We start from the raw sequence: 21,919 nt of genomic DNA, 5'->3' as shown, positions 1-21,919 counted from the left end.
ATGGGCCAAGTGCAGGCAACTGGGACTAGCTTAGTGGTATAAACTGGGCGACATGGACATGTTGGGCCGAAGGGCCTGTTTCCATGTTGTAAACTTCTATGATTCTATAATTTAACCCTTTTAGCCCGGGTATCGTTCTGGTGAATCTGCGCCTCACCCCCTCCAAAGCCTTCCTGAGGTGCAGTGCCCAGAACTGAATGCAGTAACTCCAGATTGGGTGTGACCAACGCTGTGTACAACTGAAGCATAACTTCCTCCTCTCTGTATTCTAGCCCCCAAGCTTGTACTCACACAGTGTACCAACTCCTTAAGTCAAAGAAGCTAAAGTGGTCCCCTGGCCAGAGACTGTTTCTCAGTTGTTCAGTACTTACTAGTGAGATTCCCAGCATCTTGCTTGTGATGCTGAAGGAAAACTGTGAATTCTGGAAGTCTGAAATAAAACCAGAAAATGCTAGAAATGCACAACAGGTCAGTCAGCATCTGTGGAGAGAAAAGACAGGTTAACGTTTAGGGTGAAACTCTTTGTTAGAACTATTCTGGGTGTCTGGCTGATATCCTGTGCCTTCCCAGTATTCCCTGGTGTTATCTTTCAGATGAATATGAGTTCAGCTATGAATAAAAATGGAGAAAACAAACACTACACGTCCTCTTGAGGGCCCCTCTTCTTCTATCTACAGCTCACTGAAGTCTTCATTTGAACATTTTTGAGGAGCGTAAACTTCAAGAGCGTCCCTGCTCCGTATTTTGACTCTCTTTTTGTTTTCCTCTTAAAGTGGGAGTCTCACTATCAGCACTCCCTTTTAAAAAAAATCAAACTTTTGTAGAAAATCATTATTAACATCAAGACCCATTTGATCTTTCTCTACTTCTGTTTTTTAAAAAATATTTTTTATTTAAACAGTGAGGTTTGATGACATCATCAGGGACACTGTCTTGGAGGGTTACTGATTTGAAGAATGTGTGGGAACGGAACTCAGGTCAGTTGAATCCATTTACTCAGGGTGTTTCAGGGTGTTTTGCCTTCACCTATGAATATGTCAATTAATTTCACTCATACTTAGTAACTCCTGCAAAACAATTTGCTCTGCTAATACCATCAGCACTCACTCTGTGGAAAAAAAACAGAAATTGGAATGAAAAAAATCAAAGTTAGTCCTAGTTATAATTAACCTGATAGTTTTTAAAAGGGTTCCTGATGATGAGTCTCCATCTTGAGGCCCAGTTCTCTCTCTCTCTCTGCTTATTGCACAGTGCATGATGTAGTTTTGACATAACATTCAAGAACAATGAGCATTTCAGTTCCCAATGACAGGGGAAAGGAAGTTTGGCTGATTTTTAAGAGCAGCCACATCGATCGACCACCATGCCTGGAATTTGCCCGTTGATAATCTGTTGCTTGTCGTTGAAGTAAAGCATGTTGATAGGCGACATTTTGGTTGGTGTGCAGCAAGGACCTGCTGAGCCCCGGGCATTGGCATGGTGCACCAGGTGGGTATGTGGGTATTTCTGCATGAACATGTACTCGCATTGACCAGAGCAGTAGTTGGCTTTGTATCGTTTGGGAGCAATAATCCAGTCCCAGCCAAAGGCCTCAAAATCAACTGTTAATGGGTAGCGGCAGCAGCGCGACTCCGTGGAGTGCTCGTCACAGTCTAGCCCCAGGTTTCGCCGGGTACGTTTGTTTGTTTCTGCCACTTTGACTTCCAGGAATGGTTGCTGTCAAAACAAAAGAAACATTTTTTTAATTGGACTGTTTCTGTAAATCTTTCTCATTCTAATTCTGCTCTGCTACAATGATGTGGAGATGCCGGTGATGGACTGGGGTGGACAAATGTAAGGAGTCTTACAACACCAGGTTATAGTCCAACAGGTTTATTTGAAATCACAAGCTTTCGGAGGCTTCCTCCTACGTCAGGTGACGAAGGAGGAAGCCTCCGAAAGCTTGTGATTTCAAATAAAGCTGTTGGACTATAACCTGGTGTTGTAAGACTCCTGACATCTGCTACAATGGGACAAAGAGCAAAATATAAAATCAAGAACAAAATGCCTTGATTTCCTCCTCTATGCTAGTTTGCGATATTCACTCCACATGCGGTGCAGGAAAGAAACACATTGTTAAAATTCATATACTCCTAACACATACGTGGCCAATATTCACGTACACCTAATGCTTTGTTAAAATCCACAAACTCCTAGCAGCCATTTTAAATGCATTGTGAGAATTTGCGTCCTTCTAGCACCCATTTTAAATGCATTGTTAAAATTTGCATACTTCTAGCAGCCATTTTAATGCTTTGTTAAAATTGACATGCTCTTAGCAGCCATTTTAAATGTATTGTTAAAATTGACATGCTCTTAGCAGCCATTTTAAATGTATTGTTAAAATTGACATGCTCTTAGCAGCCATTTTAAATGCATTGTTAAAATTCAAATGCTCCTAGCAGCCAATTTAAATGCATTGTTAAAATCCGCATATTTCCAGCAGCCATTTTAAATGCGTTATTAAAATTCACATACTCCTAACAGCCATTTTAAATACATTGAGAAAATTCATGGAATCCTAGCAGCAATTTAAATGTAAAAAGCAAAAATACTGCAGATGCTGGAAATTTGAAACAAAAATAGGAAATGCTAGAAATGCACAGCAAGTCAGTCAGCATCCATGGAGAGAACAGACAAGTTTATGTTTCAGGTGTGGACCCTTATTCAGAACAGAATGTTTTATATGTCTGGTTAGATTTTACCTAATCCTAGTAATCAATGTAAATGCATTGTTAAAATTTACATATTCCTATTATTCAATTTGAATGTAAGGAGTCGTACAACACCAGGTTATAGTCCAACAACTTTATTTGAAATCACAAGCTTTCGGAGGCTTCCTCCTCACCTGACGAAGGAGCAAAGCTCCGAAAGCTTGTGATTTCAAATAAAGCTGTTGGACTATAACCTGGTGTTGTGCGACTCCTTACATTTGTCTACCCCAGTCCATCACCGGCATCTCCACATCATTCAATTTGAATGCATTGCTAAAATTCACACTTGGCAGTCATTTTAAATGCATTAGAATTCACATAGCCTTAACAGTCATTTTAAATGCATTAGAATTCACGGAGCCTTAGCAGTCATTTTAAATATTGATGATATTCAGATACTTCTAGCAGTCATTTTAAAACGCATTGTTAAAATTCACATACCAGTGGCAGCCATTTTACATACATTGAGAAAATTCACATACTCTTAGTATCCATTCTAAATCCATTGTTAAAATTCACATAATTTTAGCAGACATTTTTAATTAATTGTTTAAATTCTCATACTTCTAGCAGTTGGTTTAAATGCATTGTTAGAATTCACATTCTCGTAGCCATTTAAGGCACATTGTTAAAACTTACATACTCCTAACAACCACTTACCATTGCATGCTGGGAGGAATGAACCTCATCAACCTGCCTTAAGGTAAGACACTGTTCAATTTGGTTTTCCCATTCTATATTCGTAGTTCAGGAGTGAAGGAAAATTATACTGGTGCATCTAACTGTATTCCTTCCCACTGCTGTACCTCCTCCTAGGAGTCTATGCATTAGCTCTCCACCATGTGGATTAATGAATAGGACTGGTCAGTTGAGACAATGAGATAATGGCGAGCTGTAAATATTGCCCTGGACAGAGGCCTCACCATGGACTTGGATGAGATTCAGCTGCTTGGTTGGTGAGGAAAGCGCACGTGTATCAGGGTTGCTGCCCCCTCTCTCCCCCCTCACCCCCCCCCCCCACCCCTCCTTAGTTGCGACACTCATTGTTTAGGCTCGCTCATGCAAAATGGCTACTTGGGTGATGTAACAAAGGGCTATTGGTGCCTGTGGAACTGTACCTCACCATGAGTTCAGTGCCTTCAGGAGCAGTGAGGAGTGAGCATGCTGCAGTGATGCATGTGGCGTCATCAGGCATCAATACAAATGAAAGTCAAGTATATTGTTGAACACTGCTGTGTAAGCAAGGAATTCTCTAGCCATTATAAAGAAGAAAGAAAGACTTGCATTTATATAGCGCCTTTCACAACCTCAGGACGTCCCAAAGCGCTTTACAACCAAATAAGTACTTTTTTGAAGTGTAGTTGTAATGTAGGAAACGCAGCAGACAATTTGCGCACAGCAAGCTCCCGCAACCAGCAATATAATAAGTGACCAGATCATCTGTTTTAGGGTGTTGGATTTGCGCAGGAAGTCATCATGGGAGCTCAGTTTAAAGTTCCTGCTACGTTGCCACAACCTTAGAACAGTGCCCCCCTATTGCATCATTGTGACATTTCCATTTCCCACAGCAGCCGTCATTGTGGCCTCACAAAGTGAGATTGCCAATTATGGAAGATGTTTTCTGCAGTAACATCTGCATTGAAGCTTGCGGAAAACTATGCTTGTCTTTTTTCCTTTTTTTTGCGCGACTCTCAGTTCTCTTCCCAAAAAAGGTATGAAATTTGTAACAACTTTTTTATCCCGAAAAATCTGCGGTTGCTCGTGAAGGGCTTTTCGTGGCCCTTCAGAGAAAGATTCATCAGTTTTCCACTGCGGGGGAAATTAAAATGACCAGGTAGGAATTAGCCCACCCACTGAGCTGGGGGTAATTCAACAGTGGAGCAGCTAACCTCTTTGACAGAGTATCTGCTCAACGCGGATTCCGCTGCAGTTGTCGCATTAACTGGTTCAGTGTAGCCATTGATGTGAGAGGGCTGTCCAGGAGCATAGAGCTTTTAGTATGCTGCACTCACCAGCACTTTGATCAGCTGAGCGGTGATTTTTCTCGAGAATATTTTAAACAGACAAGCAGTAAACTATTAAAAAGCTTAGCTGTGCTGTTCAACCTGTCCCCCTCCGATGTCCTGCTCAGGCAGTGCATTCCAGATCATAACAACTGGCTGTGTAAAAATTTTCTCCTCATCTCCCCTCTGGTTCTTTTGCCAATTATCTTAAATCTGTGTCCTCTGGTTACCGACCCTCCTGCCAGTGGAAACAGTTTCTTTTTTTTAGCATAGGTGATCAGTGACACAATGGTGTCTTCAATCGCCAATCACATCCTCTATATGTGTGTGATGCTCATGAAATTGGAGATACCTGTATCTCCTCGACATGGAGGACTTAATGTGAACAGTACTCACCAGTCCCTTCTCTCCAATTCCTGGAGATGTGATAGCCAAGTCGTTGCCGTTCATATCAAAGGCGTTGATCTCAATGCCCCAGTTGGTGTGAGGTTGCTTGAACCAGTTCTGCAGCACGTGTTTAAAGTCGATACTTTGCCAGCGCCCGTTGCGGGAGTTCAGATCTATTTTTAAGGATCGGATCCGCGAGTGCCTGCTGCCTTTCTCTGTTACTGGTTTCAGCCTGAGGATCTGCAGGTACACAGTAGAGGTGTGCAGGACTGGACGCAGGTAAACCCACAGGTGAGCTCGTACCACTTTTGTAAATGTTATTTTGGGGCTAAATTTAAAAAAGCAACATTTTGGGCTCCCATCCACTTGGACACAGGGGTCAGCTACAAAAAAAACAAATCAAAAAATAGAATCACAGCCAACTAATACAGATCTGATTGGATATAACTCTGATCCAAACATAGAATTTAGTTTTATTATGTAAAGAAGAACAGTCTGGTACTTAAAAAAAAATGTCATCTTCAGTAGAAATATCAGGAACCAAACTGATTGCAAGGATGTCACCTTACCCAGAATGCACCATTACATTCAAGGCAAAGAAATCAATTGTTATATACCGCGTGCCTCTGTGTACTCGAGGAATGAGGCTTCAAAACATTGAATTTCCAAACTATTAAAATGAAAGCTATTCCTTCACCGTTCTGCAGTGGTGCATTATAGGTAGGATGATGCGCCAGGTTTGGACTCTGCTTCTGTGCTAAATAGCAGAAATTTAGTTTGTAGACCAAATAGATTCTTATCTGAAAAGCAAATTTAGTAATTTGTGAGCCACAGTGGTATGGAAAGATATACAGCACAGAGTGGCAATTGGCCATGGTGATGCCCTCCTACCCAGAACGCATCACTGCAGGAAAGTGAAGCAATGAAGTCTTCCCTGGTAGTGAAAATATACAAGATTACAGCAGGAAATCTTTACAACACAGCATCCATCAGATTCTGAGAAAAGGGTTTTATTTCTGAGTAAACTATTGATATATTTTCTGTTACCGGTTTTAATAATTTTATTCTGGATGGGCTGATTTATAACACCCGTCTAGAAAAATGCCAGTGAAATACAAAATGATCACAGTGACGCAGTAACATCATTAGGTAGCCTCAGTTTAAGTGTTTTAAGTATAAAATTACAAAATATTCCTTCAGGTTTTTTTTTGGAAAACCTGTTGCAGGATATGTACTGGCCAGCAATATGACAGGAGAAAGAGATCTACCCAGGAGTTATTTGGTCATCTTCGTTTATGGAGACAATAATCATATACATACAGCTGTCCACAACATATCTTCTACGTGGCTCCAAAGAGTTAATTTCAAAGTATTTTTGGGCTCAGTTCATAGGTTCCATGCCCAGTGTCGAGCTGAGCCCCACAGATCAGGAAGGTCCCAGGTTTGATCCCTGGTCTATGTTGAGTGAACCTATCTCAGCTGGGTTGACGGTAGTGGAAGTGTGACCCTTGACCTCGGTATCCCTGAGCTACACGTTCAGGTTCCTGCTCCTGACTCCTGTGAGTCCTGCTGGAAAGCACATGTGTAGATATTATCTGAAAGTAGAACCCAGCTTGGCTGTGATGCCCTTCATGTACTAATAGTCTGCTAACATTCCCTGTCTGGGCTTACCATTTGGCAAGGTACTGAAGAGAGCCTGGTGCACATGGAGCAGTACTCCAACTAAGAGTCAGCACCTTCAGGAAAGGAGGAGAGAAAGGAGTGGGGAATTGCTCCCCAGCACCTCCCATTATATGTGATCCAGGACAAGCAATGTTTCCTTCATGCATGTATTCAGTGTCCCTCACGCTACAATCAGATTATTGCTGAGTTTCACCTAAAGACAAGTTCAGCCTCTGATTTTTACACTTTAACATATTCGCAAAAGGATATTTTATGTTCATTATTTTTTATTATAACAAGGAAGTATTCTGATAGCTTTTTGCTGTTTCAGTCAGAAGCAGAATTATGGACAACCCTTGATCAAAAATCTGGGTGTTGTAAGGAATTTATGGCACCGACTACTTTAGTCTGCTTCCTCTGACTTCAGCCCTCTGTACTGCCTTCTGCTATTTCTGTACCAATGGATGAGGGTATCCCAAGGTACCTCACAATAGGTTATTCTACAAGAAAGAATCTTGTGGAATAAATGGTAAATTGCGACAGTGGATTTAGAATTGGCTGCATTGTCGTAAACAGAAAGTTGTTATTAGCGGCTTTGGATCTGGTTGGAGGCTGGTTACCAATGGTGTCCCACAGGGATCGGTGTTAGGGTCATTGCTTTTTACTATCTTCATAAGTGACCTAAGTATAGGTGTTGGGGGATTGTCAGCAAGCTCACGGATGATATGAAAATTTGTGCAAGTGTTAGGACTGTGGAGAGCAAATGTCTGCAAGCAGATTTAGATACACTAAAGGAATGAGCCAAATTCTGGCATGTGGGCAGGACCAACACCAAGTATACTTACACCTTACGTGGAACAGAACTGAAATTGGTTGAGAGAAAAAAGGATCTTGGCGTTATAGTTCATAATTCTCTAAAGGTTCATGACCAATGCTGAGAAGCCATAACCAAAGCAAACAGGGTATTAGGTTGTATCAACAGGACTATTCAATATAAAACAAAGCACACCATTTTCTCCTTGTACAAGACCTTGGTTAGATCACATTTAGAATACTGTGTCCAGTTTTGGTCCCCTCATAAGGTGGGTAATATAAAGGTTTTGGATAAGGTTCAGAGAAGGACCATAAAAATGATTCCCAGCTTAAACAACTGTAGTTACTCAGATAGGCTTAAAAAGCTGGGTCCATTCACTTTGGAGATGTGTAGACTTTGGAGTGATTTGACAGAGGTTTATAAAATAGTTAATGAGCTAGATTGTGTTCCTATTGATAGATTATTTCAATTTAATAGATTGGGAAAGACCAGGGGTCATGCATCTGTTACACAAGGATAGGGCTAGGTTAGATATTAGGTGGCTCTGCTTTTGCCAGAGAAGAGTAGACCTATTGAACAAGTGACCGGCTCATGTGGTGACTGCTGACTCTACATAACTTCAAAAGAGAGCTGGACCAGTTCCTGGCTCGGGGATCACGTCTTATAAAAGGTAGGTGATGTACAAGGTAATATAAGCATGATCAATGTGGTCTCCTGGACTACTTTCGAATGCCTGAAGGGGTCGGAGACGAATGTTGACTCTCAAATTATCCATCACCTTGAAAGTTCTGCTCAATCCATGATGGTTTTTAGCATGGCTGTTCCCCTGGTGATGATGTCACTCATGTTACACACCTCTGGACCTCTGCTACTGAGCACTTTGGTGAACAGAATGGAAATGAATAGTTTATTTTGTTCCTCCCTACTTTGCCTGAAGGGGCTGGCTGTTGCTGAGGTACAGGTTCCACAGATGCCAGTTGCCCTCTGGTACCTCACTCAAGTGGCCATTTCTTCATGTGTGAATCTAGACAGGGATTTTCCATTTGATGTTATTTTAGTGCTGGCATCAAACCAGTCATTTTGATTAGGTTAATGCTGGCATTAAAGTAATGCCAATTGGAAAATCTAAGCTAGAGCCTTGGCAGGCTATTTGAATGTGGGGCATCAAAGCCAAGCCCAATCTTCTCTGTACCTGGGGAGCACCAGGTACAACAGCATTGCAAATGTATTTGTGAAGGTTTCATCTGTTCAGTATTTCCAGCAAAATCCTAAATGTTTTGAATATAGCATGGACTTCTTATACGCATCACACTCACTTCCTGTCACACTTCAGTATATTCTCCAACTTATCATAAGCAATGCCACGGGAGACCAAACTATATGTATATGAATAAAATCTTGTCTGCCTGCACTTCTGGTCAGCTTTTTCCAATATAAATTCCTATATCCCCATTTATAACGGAAAATGCCTATGTAAACTTGTCACACTGTAATTACACTCTCCCGCCAGTGGTGGTGCTGTAGTGCTTGTTTTGTATCTCTTCGCTTCTCACAGAGAAACTCCTATGCTCCAACCAACTCTACTTCTCTGCTTCCTAAATTGGTACTTAACTGTAAAAATAATGATATAAAATCAAAGTGTTAAACAAAACAAGGACAGAATGTATGACTTTAAAATGGGGATTGAATGATGTCTGCATGCCCTGTTCCAATGATTCCCTGCTCTTCAACCCCACTTCACTTGAAGACTACATTTAGTCTTAACTCCCTGGGGGGTAAGTTTAACTTTGGGCGGTAGTGCAATAATGACCGATATCGAATTAGCCGCCGATTCTAGTCCCCACCTGATTTCCACTTCCATTGACCAACAGAAAGGAAAATCAGACTGTGTGTATAACGGGTGGCTAATTTGACATTGTCCATTTTACACTAACGCCCAAAGTTAAAATTAACCCCCTCAGTGGGCAATGCCACGGGCACGATTAGTATATATGCAAAGATCTAGAAAGACAATCCTGGTCATTTGGTTAAAAAAACTTTTCTAGATTCTGGATCCGCAGTCCTGTGAATAAGAGACATGCTGTATATATTTCATCTATGTATCTATCATTATAGATACAAGTACTGGAGGATCTAGGATTCTGAAACAAGGGGCTCAATTTTGAAATGGTGGCGGGTTGTCTGCGGGGGGGCGGTGAAGGTGGGTGTGGCAAACCCCAATAAAAAAAATTAACGTTTCCGACACGATCGCAATGTAATTGATGGTGATTAAAGTTCTTTCCGGGTTTTGCACCCGGCAGCCCCTGATTGACAGGCTGGCTACCGACAGGAGCTGCAACGCCGAGGGTTGGGGGGGTGGGGTGCGGGGAGAAAGAGAGAGAGTGAGATGTCATCCGGCGCTGGAACGGAAGATCGGGGGGGGGGGGAATGGAAGATCAGGGGGACATCAGGGGGGGGGGGGGGGGGGGAGAGGGGGAGATCAAAGAGGGAGACATCGGACATCGGAGCAGGGTGGAAAGGTAGGTTGATTTTGAGTTTTAACTTTGGCAATAGTTTGTTATTTAATTTATTTTGTTTCTTTTTGCCTGATCCGGTCCTTCGCCTGGTTTAACCAGGCGTGAATCAGAAGCCGTGGGAAAGCCGCCCAGGTAAGTTAAAAATCGTTTTAACTACCGAATATGTCATAAGTCAAGTACCTTAAGTACCTCAATGAGATTCATTTGGTTCTTTAACTATCATCTCGCCGGCTTTAATTGCCAGCGGGACTTCCGGATTCGGGACTTCCGGACTCGGGACTTCCGGATTCGGGACTTCCGGACTCGGGACTTCCGGATTCGGGACTTCCGGACTCGGGACTTCCGGACTCGGGACTTCCGGACTCGGGACGCCCGCGCGCACACAGGTGCATCTGTGGGAAACTCGGAAGTCAGCTGGCTGGAGCCGGCTTCCGAACCCGCTCTGCATTTCTGCAATTTTCATAGCCCCCGCCCCCAATGCACCTGCAATTTAGGTTTAAAATTGAGCCCAAGCAGTCCATTCAGACTCCAGTATTAAATTTAACAAGGCAAAGTGGAGGAAGAGCTAGTGCAGTAAGGGTCATCTAATCATAGATATCATTTACAGGCTTTGTAAATATAGGATATATTGGAGGGGGGCGGGGGGGGGGGAAGATTTGTGAGCTGGATTCATAAGCCACAATTAGTGAGTGGGTTACCTATGATTAAATTGCTTGTGAATGAGGCAGAATCGTGAACAAAGATTATGCATTTCCTGGAAGATGCTGAGTACCCGTTTGTAGTTAGAAAGCTGACTCTCTGGAGACAATTCTCATCTCCCACTGCCCAGCCATTGGCAAAAAGCACCGAGTTTTTAAATAATCTGAAATAAAGATGTCCTTCTAGTTCAAGGGTTTACTCCCAACTCTTACACCTGAATTCCAACTAATCTGATTTTATTTTTCGAAATTAATATTTTGAAAACTGCTCTCTGCAGGTTGCAAGTGGTCCCTACCGGGGGGAAACGTGGGATATTAGACAGGAAACAAATACGTTAATAGTAAGTTTGTTGGGGGGGCGGGGGAACTGGGGGAGCAGGGCCCAAGAGATTGAGAATGAAAGGAAACGGAGAACGAGGGGCAGTGGGGACAAGCTGGACACAAGGAACTGACCAAGATTTACTAGGATGCTACTGGGACTTGATGGTTTGACTTATAGGGAGAGGTTAGATAGGCTGAGACTTTTTTCCCTGGAGAGTAGGAGGTTTCGGGGCGATCTTATAGAAGTCTATAAAATAATGAGGGGCATAGATAAGGTAGATAGTCAAAATCTTTTCCCAAAGGTAGGGGAGTCTATAACGAGGGGGCATAGATTTAAGGTGAGAGGGGAGAGATACAAAAGGGTCCAGAGGGGCAATTTTTTCACTTAAAGGGTGGTGAGTGTCTGGAACGAGCTGCCAGAGGCAGTAGTAGAGGCGGGTACAATTTTGTCTTTTAAAAAGCATTTGGACAGTTACATGGGTAAGATGGGTATCGAGGGATATGGGCCAAGTGCAGGCAATTGGGACTAGCTTAGTGGTATAAACTGGGCAACATGGACATGTTGGGCCGAAGGGCCTGTTTCCATGTTGTAACTTCTATGATTCTATGATTCTAAGTGAGTAGGGGGGAGGTGAGCCTGAGGGACTGAGAGTAGCTGATAGTCTTGAATTTCTTCCCTTTATTCTGCTATTTCTAATTTGTCTGTTGTGATTGTGTTTTTCCTCAGGTTTTATGGCAGCAGTATCTCTGTGCTATATTTTGCTACCTTTGGGAACAGAACACTTTTCCAGTCTCAACATCCGGATAAGGTTAGACGGTGACTCGGGCTGAAGCTATCACTTATTCTGCCCAGCAACATGCTGAGGGTGACTGTTCCCATTATACACAGTAGCCCTCCTTGTGCTTTCTCTGCATGGCACTGATTGCTAGAATGGAGGTGAATTCCACCCACTTTTGTGCTTTGGTTAAAGGTTCACCATGACCTGGGTTGAGAGTGCCCCAATTCTCTTAGGAACTTTACAGTCAGTGGAGAGAGGAGACTTTTAGCCATCAATCAAACCCAGCTCGCAGAGTTATGCGGGTTTATAACTCTGACCTTAACCCACTCCACCAACCAGTCCCTCTTACAGTGAAGTACTTTGTATCTTTCTGTTTATCTAATTTAAAAAAAAATTACAGTCCCATTGCTGCCAGGTCCAGGTTGCAAAGGTCCTTTCTGGGGCAAAGTCGGACAGGGATTAACAATCTTCTTAAAATGAATGGTCGGAAAATCACACTGACTTTTTGCACCTGAATTTCTGAAATATATTTCTGTTACATGAAGCCCTGTGTTTGGGAGCTCTCATTCATAAAATGTACTCCCATAATCGGAAAATATACCTGATAGAAATTTGAGCACAGGAAGAGACTCCTCTTTGTGTTTTATTTAGGCTCCCCCTGGGGGCTCACTTGACATGGATCAGTTCTCCTGCTTTCGGCCCAGATCTTGTATTATTCCTTCAGGAATTATCCAGGACAAATTTGAATGCTGTTATTGATTTAGCATCGATTACACTTGTGCCAAGCACTTCACATTGCATAATTGTATGAAAAAGTTACTCCGATTCTCCCCATTCATGTATTCAGTGCTTATATTGATAACTTGGCCTCTTGCTTCATTTTCCCGACCAATGGAAATAATCTGGCAACAACTGAACACATGGATTTTAGTTGTTCATTGCGTAGTGCGATCGGTAATTGCTTCCACTCAGAAACCGGGAACTCAGAACAACTCAAGCGCCATGTAAGACAAGCTGCTCCAATGACAATTTATGATCAAGCTTGCATCAATTATGTCACTGTTAGATGAGTACAGTTAGAAAACAGGACCCAGGGTTACAAGGGTGAGCACAGATAGAGAACAGGACCCAGGGTTACAAGGGTGAGCACAGATAGAGAACAGGACCCAGGGTTACAAGGGTGAGTACAGATAGAGAACAGGACCCAGGGTTACAAGGGTGAGTACAGATAGAGAACGGGACCCAGGGTTACAAGGGTGAGTGCAGATAGAGAACAGGACCCAGGGTTACAAGGGTGAGTACAGATAGAGAACGGGACCCAGGGTTACAAGGGTGAGAACAGATAGAGAACAGGACCCAGGGTTACAAGGGTGAGTACAGAGAGAGAACGGGACCCAGGGTTACAAGGGTGAGCACAGATAGAGAACGGGACCCAGGGTTACAAGGGTGAGTACAGATAGAGAACGGGACCCATGGTTACAAGGGTGAGTACAGATAGAGAACGGGGCCCAGGGTTACAAGGGTGAGTACAGATAGAGAACGGGACCCAGGGTTACAAGGGTGAGTACAGATAGAGAACGGGGCCCAGGGTTACAAGGGTGAGTACAGATAGAGAACGGGGCCCAGGGTTACAATGGTGAGGACAGATAGAGAACTGGACCCAGGGTTACAAGGGTGAGTACAGATAGAGAACGGGACCCAGGGTTACAAGGGTGAGTACAGATAGAGAACAGGACCCAGGGTAACATGGGTGAGTACAGATAGAGAACAGGACCCAGGGTTACAAGGGTGAGTACAGATAGAGAACGGGACCCAGGGTTACAAGGATGAGTACAGATAGAGAACGGGACCCAGGGTTACAAGGGTGAGTACAGATAGAAAACGGGACCCAGGGTTGCAAGGGTGAGTACAGAGAGAGAACAGGACCCAGGGTTACAAGGGTGAGGACAGATAGAGAACGGGGCCCAGGGTTACGAGGGTCGGTACAGAAAGAGAACGGGACCCAGGGTTACAAGGGTGAGTGCAGATAGAGAACAGGACCCAGGGTTACAAGGGTAAGTACAGATAGAGAACAGTACCCAGGGTTACAAGGGTGAGTACAGATAGAGAACGGGACCCAGGGTTACAAGGGTGAGTACAGATAGAGAACGGGACCCAGGGTTACAAGGGTGAGTACAGAGAGAGAACGGGACCCAGGGTTACAAGGGTGAGTGCAGATAGAGAACAGGACCCAGGGTTACAAGGGTGAGTACAGAGAGAGAACGGGACCCAGGGTTACAAGGGTGAGAACAGATAGAGAACAGGACCCAGGGTTACAAGGGTGAGTACAGAGAGAGAACGGGACCCAGGGTTACAAGGGTGAGCACAGATAGAGAACGGGACCCAGGGTTACAAGGGTGAGTACAGATAGAGAACGGGACCCATGGTTAGAAGGGTGAGTACAGATAGAGAACGGGGCCCAGGGTTACAAGGGTGAGTACAGATAGAGAACGGGACCCAGGGTTACAAGGGTGAGTACAGATAGAGAACGGGGCCCAGGGTTACAAGGGTGAGTACAGATAGAGAACGGGGCCCAGGGTTACAATGGTGAGGACAGATAGAGAACGGGACCCAGGGTTACAAGGGTGAGTACAGATAGAGAACGGGACCCAGGGTTACAAGGGTGAGTACAGATAGAGAACGGGACCCAGGGTTACAAGGGTGAGTACAGATAGAGAACAGGACCCAGGGTAACATGGGTGAGTACAGATAGAGAACAGGACCCAGGGTTACAAGGGTGAGTACAGATAGAGAACGGGACCCAGGGTTACAAGGATGAGTACAGACAGAGAACGGGACCCAGGGTTACAAGGATGAGTACAGATAGAGAACGGGACCCAGGGTTACAAGGGTGAGTACAGATAGAAAACGGGACCCAGGGTTGCAAGGGTGAGTACAGAGAGAGAACAGGACCCAGGGTTACAAGGGTGAGGACAGATAGAGAACAGGACCCAGGGTTACAAGGGTGAGTACAGATAGAGAACGGGACCCAGGGTTACAAGGGTGAGAACAGATAGAGAACAGGACCCAGGGTTACAAGGGTGAGTACAGAGAGAGAACGGGACCCAGGGTTACAAGGGTGAGCACAGATAGAGAACGGGACCCAGGGTTACAAGGGTGAGTACAGATAGAGAACGGGACCCATGGTTACAAGGGTGAGTACAGATAGAGAACGGGGCCCAGGGTTACAAGGGTGAGTACAGATAGAGAACGGGACCCAGGGTTACAAGGGTGAGTACAGATAGAGAACGGGGCCCAGGGTTACAAGGGTGAGTACAGATAGAGAACGGGGCCCAGGGTTACAATGGTGAGGACAGATAGAGAACGGGACCCAGGGTTACAAGGGTGAGTACAGATAGAGAACAGGACCCAGGGTAACATGGGTGAGTACAGATAGAGAACAGGACCCAGGGTTACAAGGGTGAGTACAGATAGAGAACGGGACCCAGGGTTACAAGGATGAGTACAGATAGAGAACGGGACCCAGGGTTACAAGGGTGAGTACAGATAGAAAACGGGACCCAGGGTTGCAAGGGTGAGTACAGAGAGAGAACAGGACCCAGGGTTACAAGGGTGAGGACAGATAGAGAACGGGGCCCAGGGTTACAAGGGTCGGTACAGAAAGAGAACGGGACCCAGGGTTACAAGGGTGAGTGCAGATAGAGAACAGGACCCAGGATTACAAGGGTAAGTACAGATAGAGAACAGTACCCAGGGTTACAAGGGTGAGTACAGATAGAGAACGGGACCCAGGGTTACAAGGGTGAGTACAGATAGAGAACAGGACCCAGGGTTACAAGGGTAAGTACAGATAGAGAACAGTACCCAGGGTTACAAGGGTGAGTACAGATAGAGAACGGGACCCAGGGTTACAAGGGTGAGTACAGATAGAGAACAGTACCCAGGGTTACAAGGGTGAGTACAGATAGAGAACGGGACCCAGGGTTACAAGGGTGAGTACAGAGAGAGAACGGGACCCAGGGTTGCAAGGGTGAGCACAGATAGAGAACGGGGCCCAGGGTTGCAAGGGTGAGCACAGATAGAGAACGGGGCCCAGGGTTACAAGGGTGAGTACAGATAGAGAACGGGGCCCAGGGTTACAAGGGTGAGTACAGATAGAGAACGGGGCCCAGGGTTACAAGGGTGAGTACAGATAGAGAACAGGACCCAGGGTTACAAGGGTGAGTACAGATAGAGAACAGGACCCAGGGTTACAAGGGTGAGTACAGATAGAGAACGGGACCCAGGGTTACAAGGGTGAGTACAGAGAGAGAACAGGACCCAGGGTTACAAGGGTGAGTACAGATAGAGAACGGGACCCAGGGTTACAAGGGTGGGTACAGATAGAGAACAGGACCCAGGGTTACAAGGGTGAGTACAGATAGAGAACAGGACCGAGGGTTACAAGGGTGAGTACAGAGAGAGAACGGGACCCAGGGTTACAAGGGTGAGTACAGAGAGAGAACGGGACCCAGGGTTACAAGGGTGAGTACAGAGAGAGAACGGGACCCAGGGTTACAAGGGTGAGTACAGATGGAGAACGGGACCCAGGGTTACAAGGGTGAGCTCAGAGAGAGAACGGGACCCAGGGTTACAAGGGTGAGTACAGATAGAGAACGGGACCCAGGGTTACAAGGGTGAGTACAGAGAGAGAACGGGACCCAGGGTTACAAGGGTGAGTGCAGATAGAGAACAGGACCCAGGGTTACAAGGGTGTGAACAGATAGAGAACAGGACCCAGGGTTACAAGGGTGAGTACAGAGAGAGAATGGGACCCAGGGTTACAAGGGTGAGTACAGATAGAGAACGGGACCCATGGTTACAAGGGTGAGAACAGATCGAGAACAGGACCCAGGGTTACAAGGGTGAGTACAGATAGAGAACGGGACCCAGGGTTACAAGGGTGAGCACAGATAGAGAACGGGACCCAGGGTTACAAGGGTGAGCACAGATAGAGAACAGGACCCAGGGTAACATGGGTGAGTACAGATAGAGAACAGGACCCAGGGTTACAAGGGTGAGTACAGATAGAGAACGGGACCCAGGGTTACAAGGGGTGAGTACAGATAGAGAACGGGACCCAGGGTTACAAGGGTGAGCACAGATAGAGAACAGGACCCAGGGTTACAAGGGTGAGTACAGATAGAGAACGGGACCGAGGGTTACAAGGGTGAGTACAGATAGAGAACAGGACCCAGGGTTACAAGGGTGAGTACAGATTGAGAACGGGACCCAGGGTTACAAGGGTGAGTACAGATAGAGAACGGGGCCCAGGGTTACAAGGGTGAGTACAGATAGAGAACAGGACCCAGGGTTACAAGGGTGAGGACAGATAGAGAACGGGACCCAGGGTTACAAGGGTGAGTACAGATAGAGAACAGGACCCAGGGTTACAAGGGTGAGTACAGATAGAGAACAGGACCCAGGGTTACAAGGGTGAGTACAGATAGAGAACAGGACCCAGGGTCACAAGGGTGAGTACAGATAGAGAACAGGACCCAGGGTTACAAGGGTGAGTACAGATAGAGAACGGGACCCAGGGTTACAAGGGTGAGTACAGAGAGAGAACGGGACCCAGGGTTACAAGGGTGAGTACAGATAGAGAACAGGACCCAGGGTTACAAGGGTGAGTACAGAGAGAGAACGGGACCCAGGGTTACAAGGGTGAGTACAGATAGAGAACGGGACCCAGGGTTACAAGGGTGAGTACAGATAGAGAACGGGACCCAGGGTTACAAGGGTGAGTACAGAGAGAGAACGGGACCCAGGGTTACAAGGGTGAGTACAGATAGAGAACGGGACCCAGGGTTACAAGGGTGAGTACAGATAGAGAACGGGACCCAGGGTTACAAGGGTGAGTACAGATAGAGAACGGGACCCAGGGTTACAAGGGTGAGTACAGAGAGAGAACGGGACCCAGGGTTACAAGGGTGAGTGCAGATAGAGAACAGGACCCAGGGTTACAAGGGTGAGCACAGATAGAGAACGGGACCCAGGGTTACAAGGGTGAGAACAGATAGAGAACAGGACCCAGGGTTATAAGGGTGAGTACAGAGAGAGAACGGGACCCAGGGTTACAAGGGTGAGCACAGATAGAGAACGGGACCCAGGGTTACAAGGGTGAGTACAGATAGAGAACGGGACCCATGGTTACAAGGGTGAGTACAGATAGAGAACGGGGCCCAGGGTTACAAGGGTGAGTACAGATAGAGAACGGGGCCCAGGGTTACAAGGGTGAGTACAGATAGAGAACGGGACCCAGGGTTACAAGGGTGAGTACAGATAGAGAACGGGGCCCAGGGTTACAAGGGTGAGTACAGATAGAGAACGGGGCCCAGGGTTACAATGGTGAGGACAGATAGAGAACGGGACCCAGGGTTACAAGGGTGAGTACAGATAGAGAACGGGACCCAGGGTTACAAGGGTGAGTACAGATAGAGAACAGGACCCAGGGGAACATGGGTGAGTACAGATAGAGAACAGGACCCAGGGTTACAAGGGTGAGTACAGATAGCGAACGGGACCCAGGGTTACAAGGATGAGTACAGATAGAGAACGGGACCCAGGGTTACAAGGGTGAGTACAGATAGAAAACGGGACCCAGGGTTGCAAGGGTGAGTACAGAGAGAGAACAGGACCCAGGGTTACAAGGGTGAGGACAGATAGAGAACAGCACCCAGGGTTACAAGGGTGAGTACAGATAGAGAACGGGACCCAGGGTTACAAGGGTGAGTACAGAGAGAGAACGGGACCCAGGGTTACAAGGGTGAGTACAGATAGAGAACAGGACCCAGGGTTACAAGGGTGAGTACAGATAGAGAACGGGACCCAGGGTTACAAGGGTGAGTACAGATAGAGAACGGGACCCAGGGTTACAAGGGTGAGTACAGATAGAGAACGGGACCCAGGGTTACAAGGGTGAGTACAGAGAGAGAACGGGACCCAGGGTTACAAGGGTGAGTACAGATAGAGAACGGGACCCAGGGTTACAAGGGTGAGTACAGAGAGAGAACGGGACCCAGGGTTACAAGGGTGAGTACAGATAGAGAACAGGACCCAGGGTTACAAGGGTGAGTACAGAGAGAGAACGGGACCCAGGGTTACAAGGGTGAGTGCAGATAGAGAACAGGACCCAGGGTTACAAGGCTGAGTACTGATAGAGAACGGGACCCAGGGTTACAAGGGTGAGAACAGATCGAGAACAGGACCCAGGGTTACAAGGGTGAGTACAGAGAGAGAACGGGACCCAGGGTTACAAGGGTGAGCACAGATAGAGAACGGGACCCAGGGTTACAAGGGTGAGTACAGATAGAGAACGGGACCCATGGTTACAAGGGTGAGTACAGATAGAGAACGGGGCCCAGGGTTACAAGGGTGAGTACAGATAGAGAACGGGACCCAGGGTTACAAGGGTGAGTACAGATAGAGAACGGGGCCCAGGGTTACAAGGGTGAGTACAGATAGAGAACGGGGCCCAGGGTTACAATGGTGAGGACAGATAGAGAACTGGACCCAGGGTTACAAGGGTGAGTACAGATAGAGAACGGGACCCAGGGTTACAAGGGTGAGTACAGATAGAGAACAGGACCCAGGGTAACATGGGTGAGTACAGATAGAGAACAGGACCCAGGGTTACAAGGGTGAGTACAGATAGAGAACGGGACCCAGGGTTACAAGGATGAGTACAGATAGAGAACGGGACCCAGGGTTACAAGGGTGAGTACAGATAGAAAACGGGACCCAGGGTTGCAAGGGTGAGTACAGAGAGAGAACAGGACCCAGGGTTACAAGGGTGAGGACAGATAGAGAACGGGGCCCAGGGTTACAAGGGTCGGTACAGAAAGAGAACGGGACCCAGGGTTACAAGGGTGAGTGCAGATAGAGAACAGGACCCAGGGTTACAAGGGTAAGTACAGATAGAGAACAGTACCCAGGGTTACAAGGGTGAGTACAGATAGAGAACGGGACCCAGGGTTACAAGGGTGAGTACAGATAGAGAACAGGCCCCAGGGTTACAAGGGTAAGTACAGATAGAGAACAGTACCCAGGGTTACAAGGGTGAGTACAGATAGAGAACGGGACCCAGGGTTACAAGGGTGAGTACAGATAGAGAACAGTACCCAGGGTTACAAGGGTGAGTACAGATAGAGAACGGGACCCAGGGTTACAAGGGTGAGTACAGATCGAGAACGGGGCCCAGGGTTGCAAGGGTGAGTACAGATAGAGAACGGGGCCCAGGGTTACAAGGGTGAGTACAGATAGAGAACGGGGCCCAGGGTGACAAGGGTGAGTACAGATAGAGAACGGGGCCCAGGGTTACAAGGGTGAGTACAGATAGAGAACAGGACCCAGGGTTACAAGGGTGAGTACAGATAGAGAACAGGACCCAGGGTTACAAGGGTGAGTACAGATAGAGAACGGGACCCAGGGTTACAAGGGTGAGTACAGAGAGAGAACAGGACCCAGGGTTACAAGGGTGAGTACAGATAGAGAACGGGACCCAGGGTTACAAGGGTGGGTACAGATAGAGAACAGGACCCAGGGTTACAAGGGTGAGTACAGATAGAGAACAGGACCGAGGGTTACAAGGGTGAGTACAGAGAGAGAACGGGACCCAGGGTTACAAGGGTGAGTACAGAGAGAGAACGGGACCCAGGGTTACAAGGGTGAGTACAGATAGAGAACGGGACCCAGGGTTACAAGGGTGAGTACAGATAGTGAACAGGACCCAGGGTTATGAGGTGAGGACAGATAGAGAACGGAGCCCAGGGTTACAAGGGTGAGTACAGATAGAGAACAGGACCCAGGGTTACAAGGGTGAGTACAGATAGAGAACGGGACCCAGGGTTACAAGGGTGAGTACAGATAGAGAACGGGACCCAGGGTTAGAAGGGTGAGTACAGATCGAGAACAGGGCCCAGGGTTACAAGGGTGAGTGCAGAGAGGGAACGGGACCCAGGGTTACAAGGGTGAGTACAGATAGAGAACGGGACCCAGGGTTACAAGGGTGAGTACAGATAGAGAACGGGACCCAGGGTTACAAGGGTGAGTACAGATAGAGAACAGGACACAGGGTTACAAGGGTGAGTACAGATAGAGAACAGGACCCAGGGTTACAAGGGTGAGTACAGATAGAGAACGGGACCCAGGGTTACAAGGGTGAGTACAGAGAGAGAACGGGACCCAGGGTTACAAGGGTGAGTACAGAGAGAGAACAGGACCCAGGGTTACAAGGGTGAGTACAGATAGAGAACAGGACCCAGGGTTACAAGGGTGAGTACAGATAGAGAACGGGGCCCAGGGTTACAAGGGTGAGTACAGATAGAGAACAGGACCCAGGGTTACAAGGGTGAGTACAGATAGAGAACAGGACCCAGGGTTACAAGGGTGAGTACAGAGAGAGAACGGGGCCCAGGGTTACAAGGGTGAGTACAGATAGAGAACGGGACCCAGGGTTACAAGGGTGAGGACAGATAGAGAACAGGACCCAGGGTTACAAGGGTGAGTACAGATAGAGAACAGGACCCAGGGTGACAAGGGTGAGAACAGATAGAGAACAGGACCCAGGGTGACAAGGGTGAGAACAGATTGAGAACAGGACCCAGGGTTACAAGGGTGAGTGCAGATAGAGAACAGGACCCAGGGTGACAAGGGTGAGAACAGATTGAGAACAGGACCCAGGGTTACAAGGGTGAGTACAGATCGAGAACAGGACCGAGGGTTACAAGGGTGAGTACAGATAGAGAACGGGACCCAGGGTTACAAGGGTGAGTACAGAGAGAGAACGGGGCCCAAGGTTACAAGGGTGAGTACAGATAGAGAACGGGACCCAGGTTTACAAGGGTGAGTACAGATAGAGAACAGGACCCAGGGTTACAAGGGTGAGTACAGATAGAGAACAGGACCCAGGGTTACAAGGGTGAGTACAGAGAGAGAACAGGACCCAG

The 21,919-nt window shown here is 46.6% G+C and overlaps 1 protein-coding gene across 1 annotated transcript in view; it reads right to left on the bottom strand.

Moving 5' to 3' along the window:
- Positions 1–1,335: 1,335 nt before the first annotated feature.
- The window catches only part of LOC137306930 (growth/differentiation factor 11-like), a 48,270-nt gene continuing 27,686 nt past the window's right edge, over positions 1,336–21,919 (bottom strand). The window contains exons 2-3 of the mRNA XM_067976309.1: positions 5,153–5,526; positions 1,336–1,716 (exon numbers count right to left, since the gene is read on the bottom strand). Coding sequence (XP_067832410.1) covers positions 1,336–1,716; positions 5,153–5,526 — 755 coding nt within the window. The remainder of the gene's footprint in view (positions 1,717–5,152; positions 5,527–21,919) is intronic.

The sequence above is a fragment of the Heptranchias perlo genome, chromosome X, assembly GCF_035084215.1.
Source record: "Heptranchias perlo isolate sHepPer1 chromosome X, sHepPer1.hap1, whole genome shotgun sequence".
NCBI classification, from domain to species: domain Eukaryota; kingdom Metazoa; phylum Chordata; class Chondrichthyes; order Hexanchiformes; family Hexanchidae; genus Heptranchias; species Heptranchias perlo.
Note: the sequence above shows the minus strand (reverse complement) of the source record. Positions and strands in the feature narration are given on the sequence as shown.